Source organism: Schistocerca piceifrons, chromosome 4 (assembly GCF_021461385.2).
Source record: "Schistocerca piceifrons isolate TAMUIC-IGC-003096 chromosome 4, iqSchPice1.1, whole genome shotgun sequence".
NCBI classification, from domain to species: Eukaryota; Metazoa; Arthropoda; class Insecta; order Orthoptera; family Acrididae; genus Schistocerca; species Schistocerca piceifrons.
Genome location: NC_060141.1, coordinates 360,354,295 through 360,369,436, shown reverse-complemented (window position 1 = coordinate 360,369,436; position 15,142 = coordinate 360,354,295). Strand labels below are relative to the sequence as shown.

Below are 15,142 nucleotides of genomic sequence, written 5' to 3'. Positions count from 1 at the left end.
TTTGCCGATGACATTGTAATTCTGTCAGACACAGCAAAGGACCTGGAAGAGCTGTTGAACAGAATGGAGAGTGTCTGGAAAGGAGGATATAAGATGAACATCAACAAAAGCAAAACGAGGATAATGGAATGTAGTCGAATTAAATTGGGTGATGCTGAGGGAATTAGATTAGGAAATGAGGCACTTAAAGTAATATGTCAATTTTGCTATTTGGGGAGCAAAATAACTGAGGATTGTGAAATAGAGAGGATATAAAATGTAGACTGGCAATAGCGAGGAAAGTGTTTCTGAAGAAGAGAAATTTTTAACATCGAGTATAGATTTAAGTGTCAGGAAGTCATTTCTGAAAGTATTTGTATGGAGTGTAGCCATGTATGGAAGTGAAACATGGACGATAAATAGTTTGGACAAGAAGAGAATAGAAGCTTTCGAAATGTGGTGCTACAGAGGAATGCTGAAGATTAAATGGGTAGATGACATAACTAATGAGGAGGTATTTAATAGAATTGGGGAGAAGAGAAGTTTGTGGCACAACTTGACAAGAAGAAGGGACCGGTTGGTAGGATATGTTCTGAGGCATCAAGGGATCACAAATTTAGTGTTGGCGGGCAGCGTGGAGGGTAAAAATCATAGAGGGAGACCAAGAGATGAATACACTATGCAGATTCAGAAAGATGTAGGTTGCAGTTAGTACTGGGAGATGAAGAAGCTTGCACAGGATAGAGTAGCATGGAGAGCTGCATCAAACCAGTCTCAGGACTGAAGACAACAACAACAACATTAAAGTTTAAAAATAGGCATAACAGAATATGTGAAGGTATGTATCTAAATCTTCCTAAAAGCTTAAAGTGTGTGTGTGTGTGTGTGTGTGTGTGAGAGAGAGAGAGAGAGAGAGAGAGAGAGAGAGAGAGAGAGAGATATGTGAGCTACCTCACAGCTTCAGCATTTATAGCACAAGCAAACTGAAAAATTTTTCATGTTCTGGTATGGACGTTTAGTCTACATCAACTCATGTTAACAGTGCAAGCAAGAGCTCTCTACAGTGAGTATTTTAATATTTTTAAGTAAGAGACTGAATATAAAAATTAAAAATAATGAACAGAATGAACATGCTGCACTAATACACACATTATTAAACTTGGAAGTCTTCCACATTACAAATGTGACCTGACAAAGAAAAGAAAAGACATACAGTTAGCAACCACAGCTAAAACAATCTTGTAAACAATGCTGTTAACACACTGGCAACTATATGTACCACATATGAAAATAAATGACACTCGCAATCTCATGATAAAACAACTGACAGGAAGGAGACAAACTCAACAATTTGCACACAAATGTGATGCATAAAGTGTAATGGTGTGACGATGTTACGGGACAGTAAGAACATAAAAAATTAAAGCTTACTAATGGTGCCATGTTCTCTGTAAAGGACAAAACCACATAAAGCATGAGAGACTTGACAAAGGAGGGATGAAGCATATAATTATCATGTCATCATGCTTCCTGTCATTCTAAAAGGTAACAAACTTGTAGAGAGGGGTCTGGCCTTCATAAAAACAACTAAAATAAATGGTAAGAGACATCACACTGACATAGTTTAAATAAAAAACATAAGGCATTTAAAAAAGAAAGCACCATGCCAAAACCAGACATAATGAGAACCAGTTATATCCTTCTAACATCTGGCAGCATATAAGGTAGGCCTAAGACAACATGAACTAGAATGACCATTAAGTAAAACTGTAAACAAAACAAAACTATAATTCAATGCACATCAATACAAGATTTTCATTTATGACGAGACTACCAGTACGACACTTGTAACCTGATTTGTTCCACATAATATCAACAGAAAATACTCATACCAGAAATAAATAAACAGAGAGATGATTCAAGTGAAAAGCAAGCCTGAACAATGTACTAGTACATAATCTTCCAACGACAAGGAAAACAAGGTAATTTATAATATTGGAAGAATCTCTTGCTTTTAGTGAAGCGGGGAAAACACATTTTGCAGGTATTATGACGCAACTTAAATTAGATTCATAAGTAAAATATCATAGTCCATCGAGAAAAGGGCATGGAAATTTCCTAGCAAGAATTTCCTTATAATTAACCAAAGGAACTGGGATAGCACATATTCAATAAAAACATTATTCTCTTGTATATTGCAATGACAAAGACTGTACTGACGGGTATTGAACATATGTTCTATACACAAAATGAGGGTGAAAACTGTGTCATACGACGGATGACTAAAAAATCTCACACTAACAATGGTAGCTACCAGCACGCATAGCTTCCAGTGGCTATAATTCTTAATAAGCAACACATTTGCATCAAGGGTGACTAATGCAGCTCAGTTACGAAAGCGCACCATGAACCAACAGAGAAAACATCTGCCATAATATTTTACAGTCAACGCGAACAGAATGTGGTGTTCACTGTTTCTAAAGAGTTACGGATGCTTCGATTGCAAAACTCACCATTGTGCTTGACATTAACGCACTGCTGTGTCATTCATAAGTTTATGCGTCTCACCTCCACAATCTTGATGAAACGTGGGAAGAGCGGCGTCCTGTTGACAGCTATTAAAGGCACGTTTGGCCACACCTCCGGGACAGCAACAGTCGTCGGCAAAGGGCGCGGAGTGGGTTGGTCATCATCACTTCCACTACCACTTCTGTACGAGGAGTCATTCGGTGGTTTATTGTCATGATCACTCGACGCTTCAGAATATCTTGGAATGCTTGAGTGAAGACATCGCACGCCCGGCGTATCATACTTTATAGTCCTAGTATAGAAACTCCTTGGTGTTACTGTTCCTAATACTTCAATGTACCTTCTCCTAACTTTCAAAAGCGTCAATTGATTTGCTTCATGAGTCAACAGATGCACCTTTCGATTGCTACACAATAAAAGCATACGCAGACCGACTTTTGAAAACATGATTCTCCACTACCTGCCGATTGTTTCATCACCCAACTACATCTCTGACAACAACTTACCAAAGATTTCACAGTCAATCATCGAAGATGTACCAAATTCCTATCGTAAATATACTTTATATCTTTCATCCATGAATACTTTGTAACATAAATATACTGAACTGAAATTATAATAAGAATATGACTGAGAGTTCGACATCAATACAACAAATCACACAAATGCGTAAACCCCAATTCACACTGGCGGTCACTGCATTGTTAGCTGCAACAGGCAGAAGACGGGCGTTGTTGGTGCGACACATTTTAGCAGTTTTCACCGAGATAAATGCGCGCTGTCCACCCCGGTAGCTGAGTGGTCAGCGCCAGGGAATGTCATCCTAAGGGCCCTGGTTCGATTCCCAGCTGGCTAAGAGATTTTCTCCGCTCAGGGACTGGGTGTTGTGTTGTCCTAATCGTCATCATTTCATCCCCATCGACGCATAATTCGCCGAAGTGGCGTCAAATCGAAAGTCTTGCACCCGGCGAACGGTCTACCCAACAGGAGGCCCTAACAAAGTAGAAGCAAGATAGATACGAATCTTCCAGACCACGATTGGCCACAATCCTGGAAGAATGTCTCGGAAAGAGCCATACCTCCAGAAGCTAGAGACACGTGGTACAAAGTCGTACACAAGGCCATACCCACGAACGAGCGTCGAGCACGCATCGGTATGCGCGAGTCATCGAACTGCGAAGAGTGCTACCAGATAGACTCTCTGGAACACCGCTTCACATGTCGGACAAACCAGGAGATGCAGGAGACTACAGAAGAATGGTGGCACACATGAACAGGGCAGACCACCGAACTATAGAAGTCACAGCTCTCACGGTCCCTGCTGCAAAAAGTTTCCCACGACCCAACCGCATCGCGACCATGTTAGCGATGACAGCGCATGCTATAAGCGCAAAAAAGCAAACGGATGCAGTGCAGTTCCTCACAGATCTCTGGGAGGAGCACAAGCGAGCCAGGCAGAAAAGCAACTACCACCAGACGTTCCAGAGCTATCTGTAGATCGCGCTGGATGCCGCCTTCAAGGACGCCCCCCGTCCCCACACTCCGCGACCGACGCCGCCGCCGCCGCCGCCTCCACCGCCGCCACACCACCCCCTTCACTAACCACTCACGCCCTCGTCGTTGCTGCCAGAGATACCCTCCCACCCTCCAACACTCCTAAAAATGCATCTTCAAAGTGTGTACGTGTGTAAAATGTGTGCTGCGCATATACAGTGTTTCCCCAGGTGAAATAGTGCGACACAAAATAATTCCATCACCCCACTGGGAAAAAGTGTTAATGACACAAGAAAAGATCTGATTGTGCTCAATTATATTGCACATCAAGTTAAAGCACCAACAAATCAGAGAAACATCACATGCCACAACGAAGGTGTTTATGTAAGTTGCCAAGATTCTTTTTTTATCGTATGTCAATGTGCTCCTCTCTCTCTCTCTCTCTCTCTCTCTCTCTCTCTCTCTCTCTGTCCCCCCACCCCCTCTCTTTTTCTCTCAACCACCATTCATGACTAGCTCTCACTAAATCACATATAGCACCTTCCTGTTTTATATGCTTGCTCATATTTATACTTATTTTGTCTTGTTCATTGTTCATTAGATGTATGTCATAGTCAGTAAGCTAAAATTACAAACAACACTTAAGAAATGCCACTTTATGGCGCCAGATCAGTTCTCTCCCTAATTATAGCAATTTTGCAATGACAGCATTAGCAGACTCCAAATGTCAAAACAAAACAAAAACTGAAAGAAAAAGTCTATGCCCCATCGCCATAGACACCTAAAGGATTGTAACTAAAATAAAAACCACAGTACCTTTATGAATCAATTAGCAAGCGAACAAAAGTAACAAAATAGTTTATTTGAATGCCAAATTCGTGTATCAGAAAGCAACCATAGCGAAAGCAAAAGAAAAAGACTCTCAAACTATATGGAAAATGTACACAAGAAACTTAGAGATATTTTCATCTGCACAAATGTATTGTTAACTTGTAAATAAAAGTTTATTACATTAGAAAAAAAGTCGCATAACATTTCCATTTACATTTAACTCATGCTGCATTGTTCTTCTTTGGCACGCCAGTGTAGGACTGTTTACAGAATCAGGTAAGAGAATTTTCCTTTGGGTGAGAACGGGTGTACAAGAACCATGTGCCGATTTGAAGAGTCTAGATTCGCTTATTTTACTGATTGCATTGTTTCTGTATAATCTTTCATTGATTGTATCAATACCCATTCGTATTTTAATATATTGCGAAATTTAACACATTGGCGACTGCTGCAGTAAATTCATACTGTTATCGTCGATTAAGGGCTTAAACTTAATTGTGCTCTTTTAAAATTTTTGAGAAGAGAAGACCTGCCCTCATTCAAAACAATCTTTCTCTAATTTCATTGGTCAGTTACATGATAATTTTTTTTATAATTTCCAGACACTTAAAAAACTATGATTTTGGAAGTTACCAGTATGAATGGCCTGGATACGTAATTTATTGAGTAGCAGATCAGTGTTTGTGGTTCACAGTTCTGACAAGAATGCATCAGCTCTGAATTTCATTGTATAGTAACTCAAATAAACGTGAATTTTTGAGAATTTTCGAAAGCTGCCATTGTCCTTTGCATAATCCACGAGCAGTTTGTAGTAAATGGGCGTTTTTGATTTAGTTACAGTAGCAGATATTGTAACTAACATATTGTGCTACATCTGGTTTTCCCTTAAAGATAAGTAGCCCTGTATATTATCTACATCTATCGTAAATAACTTTGTATTCGAGTTTGCAAACAACTATAGTGAAACTTCCTGGCAGATTAAAACTGTGTGCCGGACCGAGACTCGAACTCGGGACCTTTGCCTTTTGCGGGCAAGTGCTCTACCAACTGAGCTACCCAAGCATGAGTCAGGCCCCGTCCTCACAGCTTTACTTCTGCCAGTACCTCGTCTCCTACCTTCCAAACTATACAGAAGCTCTCCTGCCAGGAAGTTTCATATCAGTGCACACTCCGCTGCAGAGTGAAAATCTCATTCTGGAAGGTTCGCAGAAGAGCTTCTGTAAAGTTTGGAAGGTAGGAGACGAGGTACTCACAGAAGTAAAGCTGTGAGGACGGGGCGTCAGTCGTGCTTGGGTAGCTCAGTTGCTAGAGCACTTGCCCACGAAAGGCAAAGGTCCTGAGTTCGAGTCTCGGTCCGGCACACAGTTTTAATCTGCGAGGAAGTTTCATATCAGCACACACTCCGCTGCAGAGTGAAAATCTCATGCTGGAAATATAATGAACCTCAAAAAGTTTTAGGAAACCAGTAATTTTTACCACAGATTTTCGTGTTACCTTAATAGGAATTTCATTTTGTGTTTGCTTCTATTCTTATAGGCAATTAGCAACTTTGTAGTGCAACAGATTAAAATATAATCAGCAGACTTAATTTAAAGTTATTTTTTCACTGCCTTGTAATACATTACACCAGCCAAAATGCAGCCCCACTGTGAATACTGTTTGCGAACATGCGATGAATTGCTTGAAGTTCATAAGCAGTTGGAAATCGCCCTAACTTCTGTCAAACGATTGGCAGTTGCTGAAACTGGTGTGTTGGAAGAGCTCCCAAGAGTCGTGTACCTGTGGTACTGGTACCAGAGGTACCACAAGTGCTATCCTCTCATGTGGATCCTATCTCCTCTGCAGAAAGTATGGGATCTGTCATTAGCCATCCACTTTACTGCGAATGGCGTATCAGTGGTAGATCTACGTATGTTGTATAGGGTGGACGGGGACCAGAGAGGACTCAGGTTGTTGTACCGATCCCTCTAACCAACAAGTTTGAGGTGTTCTGTCTCACTGAAACTGAATCTGAGATAGTGGGGCCCACTTCACCTGTTTTGTCCAGGGTCAAGAGGAGGCAAATGCAAAAGTATAGAGGTCTATTATTCACCAGCAGTTCAAACATATGGTGAATGATGGTACCACTCAGGGAAACAGCAAGGGACAGGAAAGGATGTCAGGTGTACTCAGTGTGTATGGCTGCGGCCTCATTGAAGAGACAATTCCAACAGCCATCGAGAGAACTGGGTGCAACGACTGCAGATTTTGGCGCATGTTGGAACAAATGATGTCGGTCGTCTGGGCTCTGGGATCATACTTGGCTCATTCCAACGACCGGCAGAGAAGGTTGAGAAGACCAGCCGTGCACATGGAGTTACAACGAAGCTCACAGTTTGCAGCATTGTCCCCAGAACTGATTGTGGCTCTTTGCTTCTGAGTCGAGTGGAATGGCTAAACGATAGACTTTGAAGCTTCTGTAACAAGCTAGGTTGTGACTTACTGGACTTGCACCGTAGGGTTGAGAACTATAGGGTCCCCACATCACAGGCTGCTACTCAGGTAGCGAACTGTGTGTGGAAAGTACACAAGGTTTTTTTTTTTTTTGATTAGGGGACTCTCCATCCAATCCAGTTAAACACAGAAGTATCAGTGTAAGATCGAAATAAATGCCTCCCACAGGTGAAAGCATTAAAATCCTAATGGAAAACCTCTGAGGCATTCGCAACAAGGAGCCATAGTTTGAAGTGCTCATGAGAAGAAATGGAGCTCACATAATACTAGGTACAGAAACCACAAATTGATAGCAGTGAGATTTTGGGGAAAAATTAAAGTGCATATCGAAAGGATAGGCAGATGGGAAATGGAGTTGGTGTATTTGTCACAGTAGGCAAGAGACACTCAAATCCACTGAGTTAGAAACTGAAGCTGCATGTAAGATTGTTTGGACAAGACTCAGTATGAGAGGTGAGCATAAAATGATAATTGGAGTCTTCTATCGCCCCCCAGACTTGTCTCCTGATGTAACTGAAAACCTTAGAGAAAGCTTCAGTTCACTTGTTCGTAATTTCCTCAATTATACTGTCATCATGGGTAGTGACTTTAATTGTTCACCAATTAATTGGGAAAATTACAGTTATTTTAGTGTTGAGTATGACATCCTGTGTGACATTAGGGAATGCCTTCTCTGAAAACTACATAGAACAGATAGATTAGAATTCCACTTATGGTGAAACTGTATTGGATCTTGTGGCATTGACAAACTTGATCTCTTTGAAGATGTCCACATCGAAACTGGTCTCAGTGACCATGGTGCAATTATTCGATTGTGACAACAATAATGACCAAAGTACAAACGACAACTAAACCAAGCAGAATTATATACAGGGTGTTACAAAAAGGTACGGCCAAACTTTCAGGAAACATTCCTCACACACAAAGAAAGAAAATATGTTATGTGGACATGTGTCCGGAAACGCTTACTTTCCATGTTAGAGCTCATTTTATTACTTCTCTTCAAATCACATTAATCATGGAATGGAAACACACAGCAACAGAACGTACCAGCGTGCCTTCAAACACTTTGTTACAGGAAATTTTCAAAATGTCCTCCGTTAGCAAGGATACATGCATCCACCCTCCATCGCATGGAATCCCTGATTCGCTGATCCAGCCCTGGAGGCTGGAGTATTGTATCACAGCCGACCACAATATGAGCACGAGGAGTCTCTACATTTGATACCTGGATTGCGTAGACAAGAGCTTTCAAATGCCCCCATAAATGAAAGTCAAGAGGGTTGAGGTCAGGAGAGCGTGGAGGCCATGGAATTGGTCCATCTCTACCCATCCATCGGTCACCGAATCTGTTGTGGAGAAGCGTATGAACACTTCGACTGAAATGTACAGGACCTCCATCGTGCATGAACCACATGTTGTGTCGTACTTGTAAAGGCACATGTTCTAGCAGCACAGGTAGAGTATCCCGTATGAAATCATGATAACGTGCTTGAGCGTAGGTGGAAGAACATGGGGCCCAATCAACACATCACCAACAATGCCTTGATGCTAGTACTGTAGAGCAATGAGTCGCATGTCAACACAAGCACCGAAGTCAACATTACCTTCCCTCAATTGGGCCAAATGGCGGTGAATCGAGGAAGTACAGTACATACTGACGGAACTAAAATGAGCTCTAACATGGAAATTAAGCGTTTTCTGACACATGTACACGTAACACCTTTTCTTTATAGTCACAATAGACAATTTTTTTCTTTTTTTTTTTAAATCTGTGTACTGTGACTATGGCTATTGTAGTGTCAAATAAACATTTATCTTGTATTTTGGTCACAATCCTTACAACAATTATGTCAGAATATAAAATAATAACGTACCTTGAACAGAATGTCCTCCTCAACGCCAACCAACATAGATTCCACAAACATCAATCATGTGAAACCCAATTTTCAATTTTCTCTCATGACATACTGCAAGCATGAAATCCATGTCAGATTCTATACTGAACTTGCGACTTAGTTAGCCCCTCTTCCAACAACAATCTGTCATAGATCCCTTGAACAAAAAAAACTACCCAGTTCTTGGAAAAAAGGACATGTCACAACTGTGTACAAGGAGTGACCCACAAAACTACCATCCAATATCCTTACATCAATTTGTTGTAATTCTGAGCTCAAACATAACAAGGTACCTTAAATGTTTATTTGACACTACAACTGTGAAGCCATAGTCACAATACGCAATTTTTTTCTTTTTTTTAAATTTGTGTATTGTGACTATGACTATTGTAGTGTCAAATAAATATTTAACTTATATTTTGGTCACAATTCTTACAGCAATTATGTCAGAATATAAAATAATAATGTACCTTGAACAGAACGCCCTCCTCAACACCAACAAGCATAGATTCCAAAAACATCAATCAAGTGAAACGCAATTTGGACTTTTCTCACAGGACATACTGAAAGCATTGGATCAAGGCAGTCAGGTAGATGCAGCATACATTGATTTCCAAATAGCATTTGACTCAGCACCCCAACTATGTGGTAACATGTGAAATTTGTGACTAAATGAAGGACGTTTTGGTAGGGAGGACACAGCATGTTATCTTTGATGGAGAGTCATCGCCAGATGTAGAAGTAATTTTGGGCTTACTCCAGGGAAGTGTGTTGGGGTCCTTGCTGTTTGTGTTGTATATTAATGACCTTGCAGACAATATTAATAGTGACGTTGGGCTTTTTTAGATGACGAAAGAAAAAGCACAAATATTCAGTCAGATCTTGATAAGATTTCAAAGTGGTACAAATATTTTCAACTTGCTTTAAATGTTCAGAAATGTAGAACTGTGCCTTCCACAAAATGGCAGAAACATAGTATCCTATGACTACAATATCAATGAGTCACTGTTGGAATTGGCCAACTAATACAAATACTTGGGTGTTACACTCTACAGGTATATGAAATGGAATGATCGCTTAAGCACAGTAGTGGGTAAAGCAGATGGTACACTTCAGTTTGTTGGTAGAATAAAGGGGAAGTGCAATTATTCTACAAAGGAGACTGCTTACAAATCACTTATTAAAGCCATCCTAGAATATTGCTCAATGGAATGGGACCTGTACCAGATAGGACTAACAGAGGATACTGAACGTATACAAAGAAGAGCAACACAAATGATCACATATTTGTTTAATCTGTGGCAGAGTGTCACAGAGTTACTGAAGGAACTGAATTGGCAGACTCTTGAAGATAGATGTAAACTATCTCAAGAAAGTCTATTAACGAAGTTTCAAGAACCGCTTTAAATGATGTCTCAAGGAATATGTTACAATCCCCTATGTATTGCTCACATAGGGATCGTGAGTATAAGATTAGAATAATTACTGCATGCACAGAGGCATTCAAACAGTCATTCTTCCTGTGCTCCATACGTGAATGGAACAGGAAGAAACCCTAGTAACTGGTACAATGGGATTTCCCCTCTGTCATGCAACTCACGGTGGTTTTCAGAGTAAAGATTTAAATGTAGATGTAGAAGTCGCGTCAAAACATTCCACAATGCTTTTCAAATGGCGGCATTCACACAGATCGCCAACGAACTGCCACAGCACATCATGTTACGTGAAGGCTTCTCAGGAAGAAGGTTTTGACGGAGTCTTCGTTTACTTAGCGAGCTGGAAGTTAACCTATTTTCGCCATGATCACTTGTGGGTATTGCAGACATTACAGATGTACAATTAACACATTACAGATGTACAATTTTTGAAAAAGTAATCTCTCCGACATCCGCTTGAGGCCGGTCAACACAGACTTATACGCTGACAAGTGTATTGTAAATATGTGCTTATAGCTGGAGCAGTGTTATTAGCAATGAAGACTCTTTTGTCACACATCATTTCAGGTTCACATACCTGTGTTAACTTCCCTATGGCGATAACTACAGTGGTAACCCTGGAGTACAGCAAATGTAGTTAGTTTTTCGTCTATAAAGTACATATAGTAATGCTACACTACACCCAACAATGCAACAACCACGAGGACAACACAGTGTGAGACAAATCATGCAAAATAGGAATCTTCAATGCGATGATTTTCATGTGGTAAGAGGCCAGACTAAAAAGTGAAAGTGTAACTCTGGCATGTTGTGTCACCACCACTGTCAGCGGTATCCATTAATGTGAAGAATACTCACAACAACAGGCCCTACTCAGTATCGGTGATTTTACACAAAAAAGCCACAGAGTATAGCAACAACAAGACTTTATTCCTGTTCTCCATCCAGTTTCACATGACGGACACTCGCGCATGTTATCAGTTCCATCTGCACCAGTCAATGGATATGAAAGCCCATTCCCCATTAATTACTAAGACCAACCAGCTGGGTGTGAAATGTTTACCATAGTTACTACTGTGCTGGTAACACCTCGCGAGTTCTCTCCACCGAGCTTGTGCCCAGGCAATGGGGACGTGATAGCTATGGATTAATTTCAGAAATGGATCGGCCCACAAACTACCAGTCTACCAGCTCAATACGCGGCCAGGTGATTCCACATCGCTGAAAAGATCCTACAAAGCTACGGCATTAAAGATGACACAACAGGATTTGCACCATTATTGATCAACATCATCAAGCAAGTCTATTTCATACGTGACGTCATGAGCGCACCACATCGAAAAACAAACATCTTCTCCAGCTGTACCCGCACCCACGCGTCAGGACGACGAATAGCACTCCTGTTTTGCCCGCCCAGGCCTTCTACCACAGCACTTACAGGATTACATTCTGGACTGAGTGAAGTCGACTTGCTTTTCCCCCACTCAACTAAACTCCATATTGGGGGGCGGGGGCGGGATGCGAGGTGGTCTGTGGTAACTGCAGTCTGCGAAGTGGGCGACAAATGTTGCAAATGGGCAACCTCTGACAAAGTAACCTCTCTGATGTAGTCCTGGGGAGGGTTAACACATACATTCTTTGCTTCCAACAATCTGGCTCTGACTACTGAACTGTAAATATGTGCTTTCAGCTTGTGCAGTCTTACTAGTAATAAAGCGCTTTTCATCAACCATCATTTTGGGTTTGTGTATTTCTATTAACTTCCCTATGGTGACAACTACATGCTCATGTTATAGTACAGAGTATTTAACCCTTTTGTGTCCTCTCAGTTGTTACTTTAGTATTGTTCTCTGTTTTCGTAGCAAATTGCAAAATTTCCATGACGATTTGGATATTTCTCGCACTGAAGGCCGATTCATCCTGAGAGAATGTCACATCAAAATATTTAACATACATTTCAAAAGGCAACAGTCACACAATCTGTCAATGGACCGTCACGTCATGTCCCGTTAGGGCTTCTCGAGAAGAAAGTATGATGGTTAAGCTGTCTACTAACATGTAAAGTTAACCTGTTTTCGCCGAGCTTGCTCATGTCATAGTAGTGGATTTTGTGCTTTTGTGAGTTGGATTTCTTTTTTCTCACTGCAGACGAATTCATACGGCCATCACGTCACATCACATCCCGATAATGAAGAAAGTTTTAACAGTGACCTCGTCTGCCAACATCTGAGGTTAACTCATTTTCACCGCCCTCACTCGTATCACATTAGTGGATTTTCCACTTCTTTTTCTTCCTAATCATTAATTTATTATTCTGTTTTGTTTTGCGGTAAACTGCATACGTTCCATAACATTTACATTTCTTTTTCCATTTAATGTTCTTCCACAAGCGAGGTAAGACATCTGAAAGCGAGAACAGAGCTGACATCCATAGTATATGTAAGTAAAAACGTAAGTTGATGAAGCAATGTTCATTACATATTTATTTTTTATATATTTTTGTGTTCTGTAGAACCAGATAGCGAGTGACTCCAACAATATGGAACATGTCAAATTCTATATAGTTAAAATATAACTTACATGATAATAACGACATAATGGAAATTAAATGTCATTTACAGAACAGCACCGAATTAATGGAAAACTGTGTTTCACTGAGGGAGGTAGACTAATACATAAGGGATCAAAGTTATGGTAAACATTAAAATAAATAATTATATGAATATATGGAGTAATAAAATACTTTTTGAGGCAAATTAAGATTTTTTAGTTTAATATGCAGAATGTTTTTGTTTCTTGTGTTGTAGTTGTGACATCTTCTATTGTCTTTGTAGAGAGAAGAGCTACTATAGACAAAACTGAACAAAAAAATAGATTGTGAGGCGATGGTAAGGATCTCCAACCTTCAAAACACGTTCCTGCAAGAATGTTTATCCTGGACACGGTTCCATATTCTAATGGCTTTTTTTGCAGTGAAAATCTTTTTGTGAGAGGTTGGTTCCTCCAGAGTATAATGGCATAAGATATTAATGAATGAAAGTAGTTAACGTAGGAAGCCTCAATGGTATATGCTTCAGCCACTAAAGGGATAATTCAGACTGAAAATTTGCTGAGCTATTCTTTTAAGAACATAAAGAATGTGGATTGACCAATTGTATTTGCTGTCTGTGTAAGAGGCCAGAAATTTTGTATCATCAATCTTATGTAGCGACAGATCTCTACACTTTATATAAATTTCTTCAAGTTTTCTTTGTGAGATGTGAAATCACATATAATGGGTTTTACCGGCATTGAGTGAGATACCATTTGAAGAAAACCAGTTTAATATTCCAGTGAAAACTTTGTTCACAGTTAATTCAATGCTATTTTCTGACAATCTGTCAATGAGAATAGTGACATCGTCTGCGAAAAGGGAGATTTGCTATTTGTATTAGAACAAAGTAGGAGGTCATTAATGAATATAAGAAATAGCAGTGAACCTTAAATAAAGCATTGTGGCACACCAGAAGTTAATGTGCCCCACTCAGATGATGCACGTTCTCCACATAAGCCCTTCAGCATTACAGACTGCTTTCGATACTTAAGTTATGACTGAAGCCACGAACTGACAGTAGCTGTTAAACCATAATATTCTGCCTTTTTAAAAGAATTTGATGGTTTACACAGCCAAAGGCTTTCGAGGGATCACGAAACTACCTACTGGTGACATATTTTTTTGTTAATGGCTCCCAAAATCTGATTGTTAAAAGTGGGTACTGCTTGTTTGGTAGAAAGACCAGCACAAATTAACTTTTGTTAAGGATATTGTGAAGGTTTAGGTGATCGACAGCCGTTCTGCGTAGAAGTTTTTCAAAAAATTTTGAAAATAGAGTTAAAAGGGAGATTGGGAAATAGTTTGTGACAGTACTTTTATCACCTTTTTTTAGAAAGCTACATCACTACAGGCAGTTTTAATTTATCAGAGACAATTCATTCTTGCAGAGATGCACTGAATTTGTTATATGAGACTTGAATTACGTATTTATAACAATATTTCAATATTTTTCTTCAAATATTGTCCACATCAACATACTTTTTATTTTTATTGACTTAACTACTCTTTCAGTCTCATTTAAAGTAACATGTGACAGAGAAATCTGCACTGTTCTGTTGCTAATAGTTTCCTGTAGAAGAAGTGTTGTTTCATCCTAAGATCCTCTACAGCCTGCCTTCTCTGCTGTAGTAAAAAATGCTTGTTTAATATCTCTGCAACAACTTCAGGTTTCTGTATAACATTGTTACGCTTTTTTAGTTTCTATGTGTGTCCTGCTTCCTGTTTTTCTGCTAGTTTCCCTCTTTATCACATCTTGAGTGGTATTCATTTTGTTTTCTAATTTAACAGTTTCTGGTTTTATGCACATACTCTTACATTGATTTACTTTTTTAACGTGTTACAGTGAAGTTTGTAGTGCTTCTGTATCTTTGGGTCATGGCAAGTTCTGA

At 39.8% G+C, this 15,142-nt stretch overlaps 1 protein-coding gene and 1 non-coding gene across 2 annotated transcripts in view; both read right to left on the bottom strand.

Annotated features, from left to right (window-relative positions):
* Positions 1 to 2,999, bottom strand: part of LOC124795316 (lon protease homolog, mitochondrial-like) — a 155,019-nt gene extending 152,020 nt beyond the window's left edge. Inside the window, exon 1 of the mRNA XM_047259287.1 lies at positions 2,548 to 2,999. Within this exon, the coding sequence (XP_047115243.1) occupies positions 2,548 to 2,955 (408 nt within the window). The 5' untranslated portion in view covers positions 2,956 to 2,999. The remainder of the gene's footprint in view (positions 1 to 2,547) is intronic.
* A 2,822-nt stretch (positions 3,000 to 5,821) lies between these two features.
* Trnal-caa lies at positions 5,822 to 5,896 on the bottom strand. Its single transcript has one exon. It is a non-coding gene; the product is annotated as a tRNA-Leu (tRNA).
* Positions 5,897 to 15,142: the final 9,246 nt, after the last annotated feature.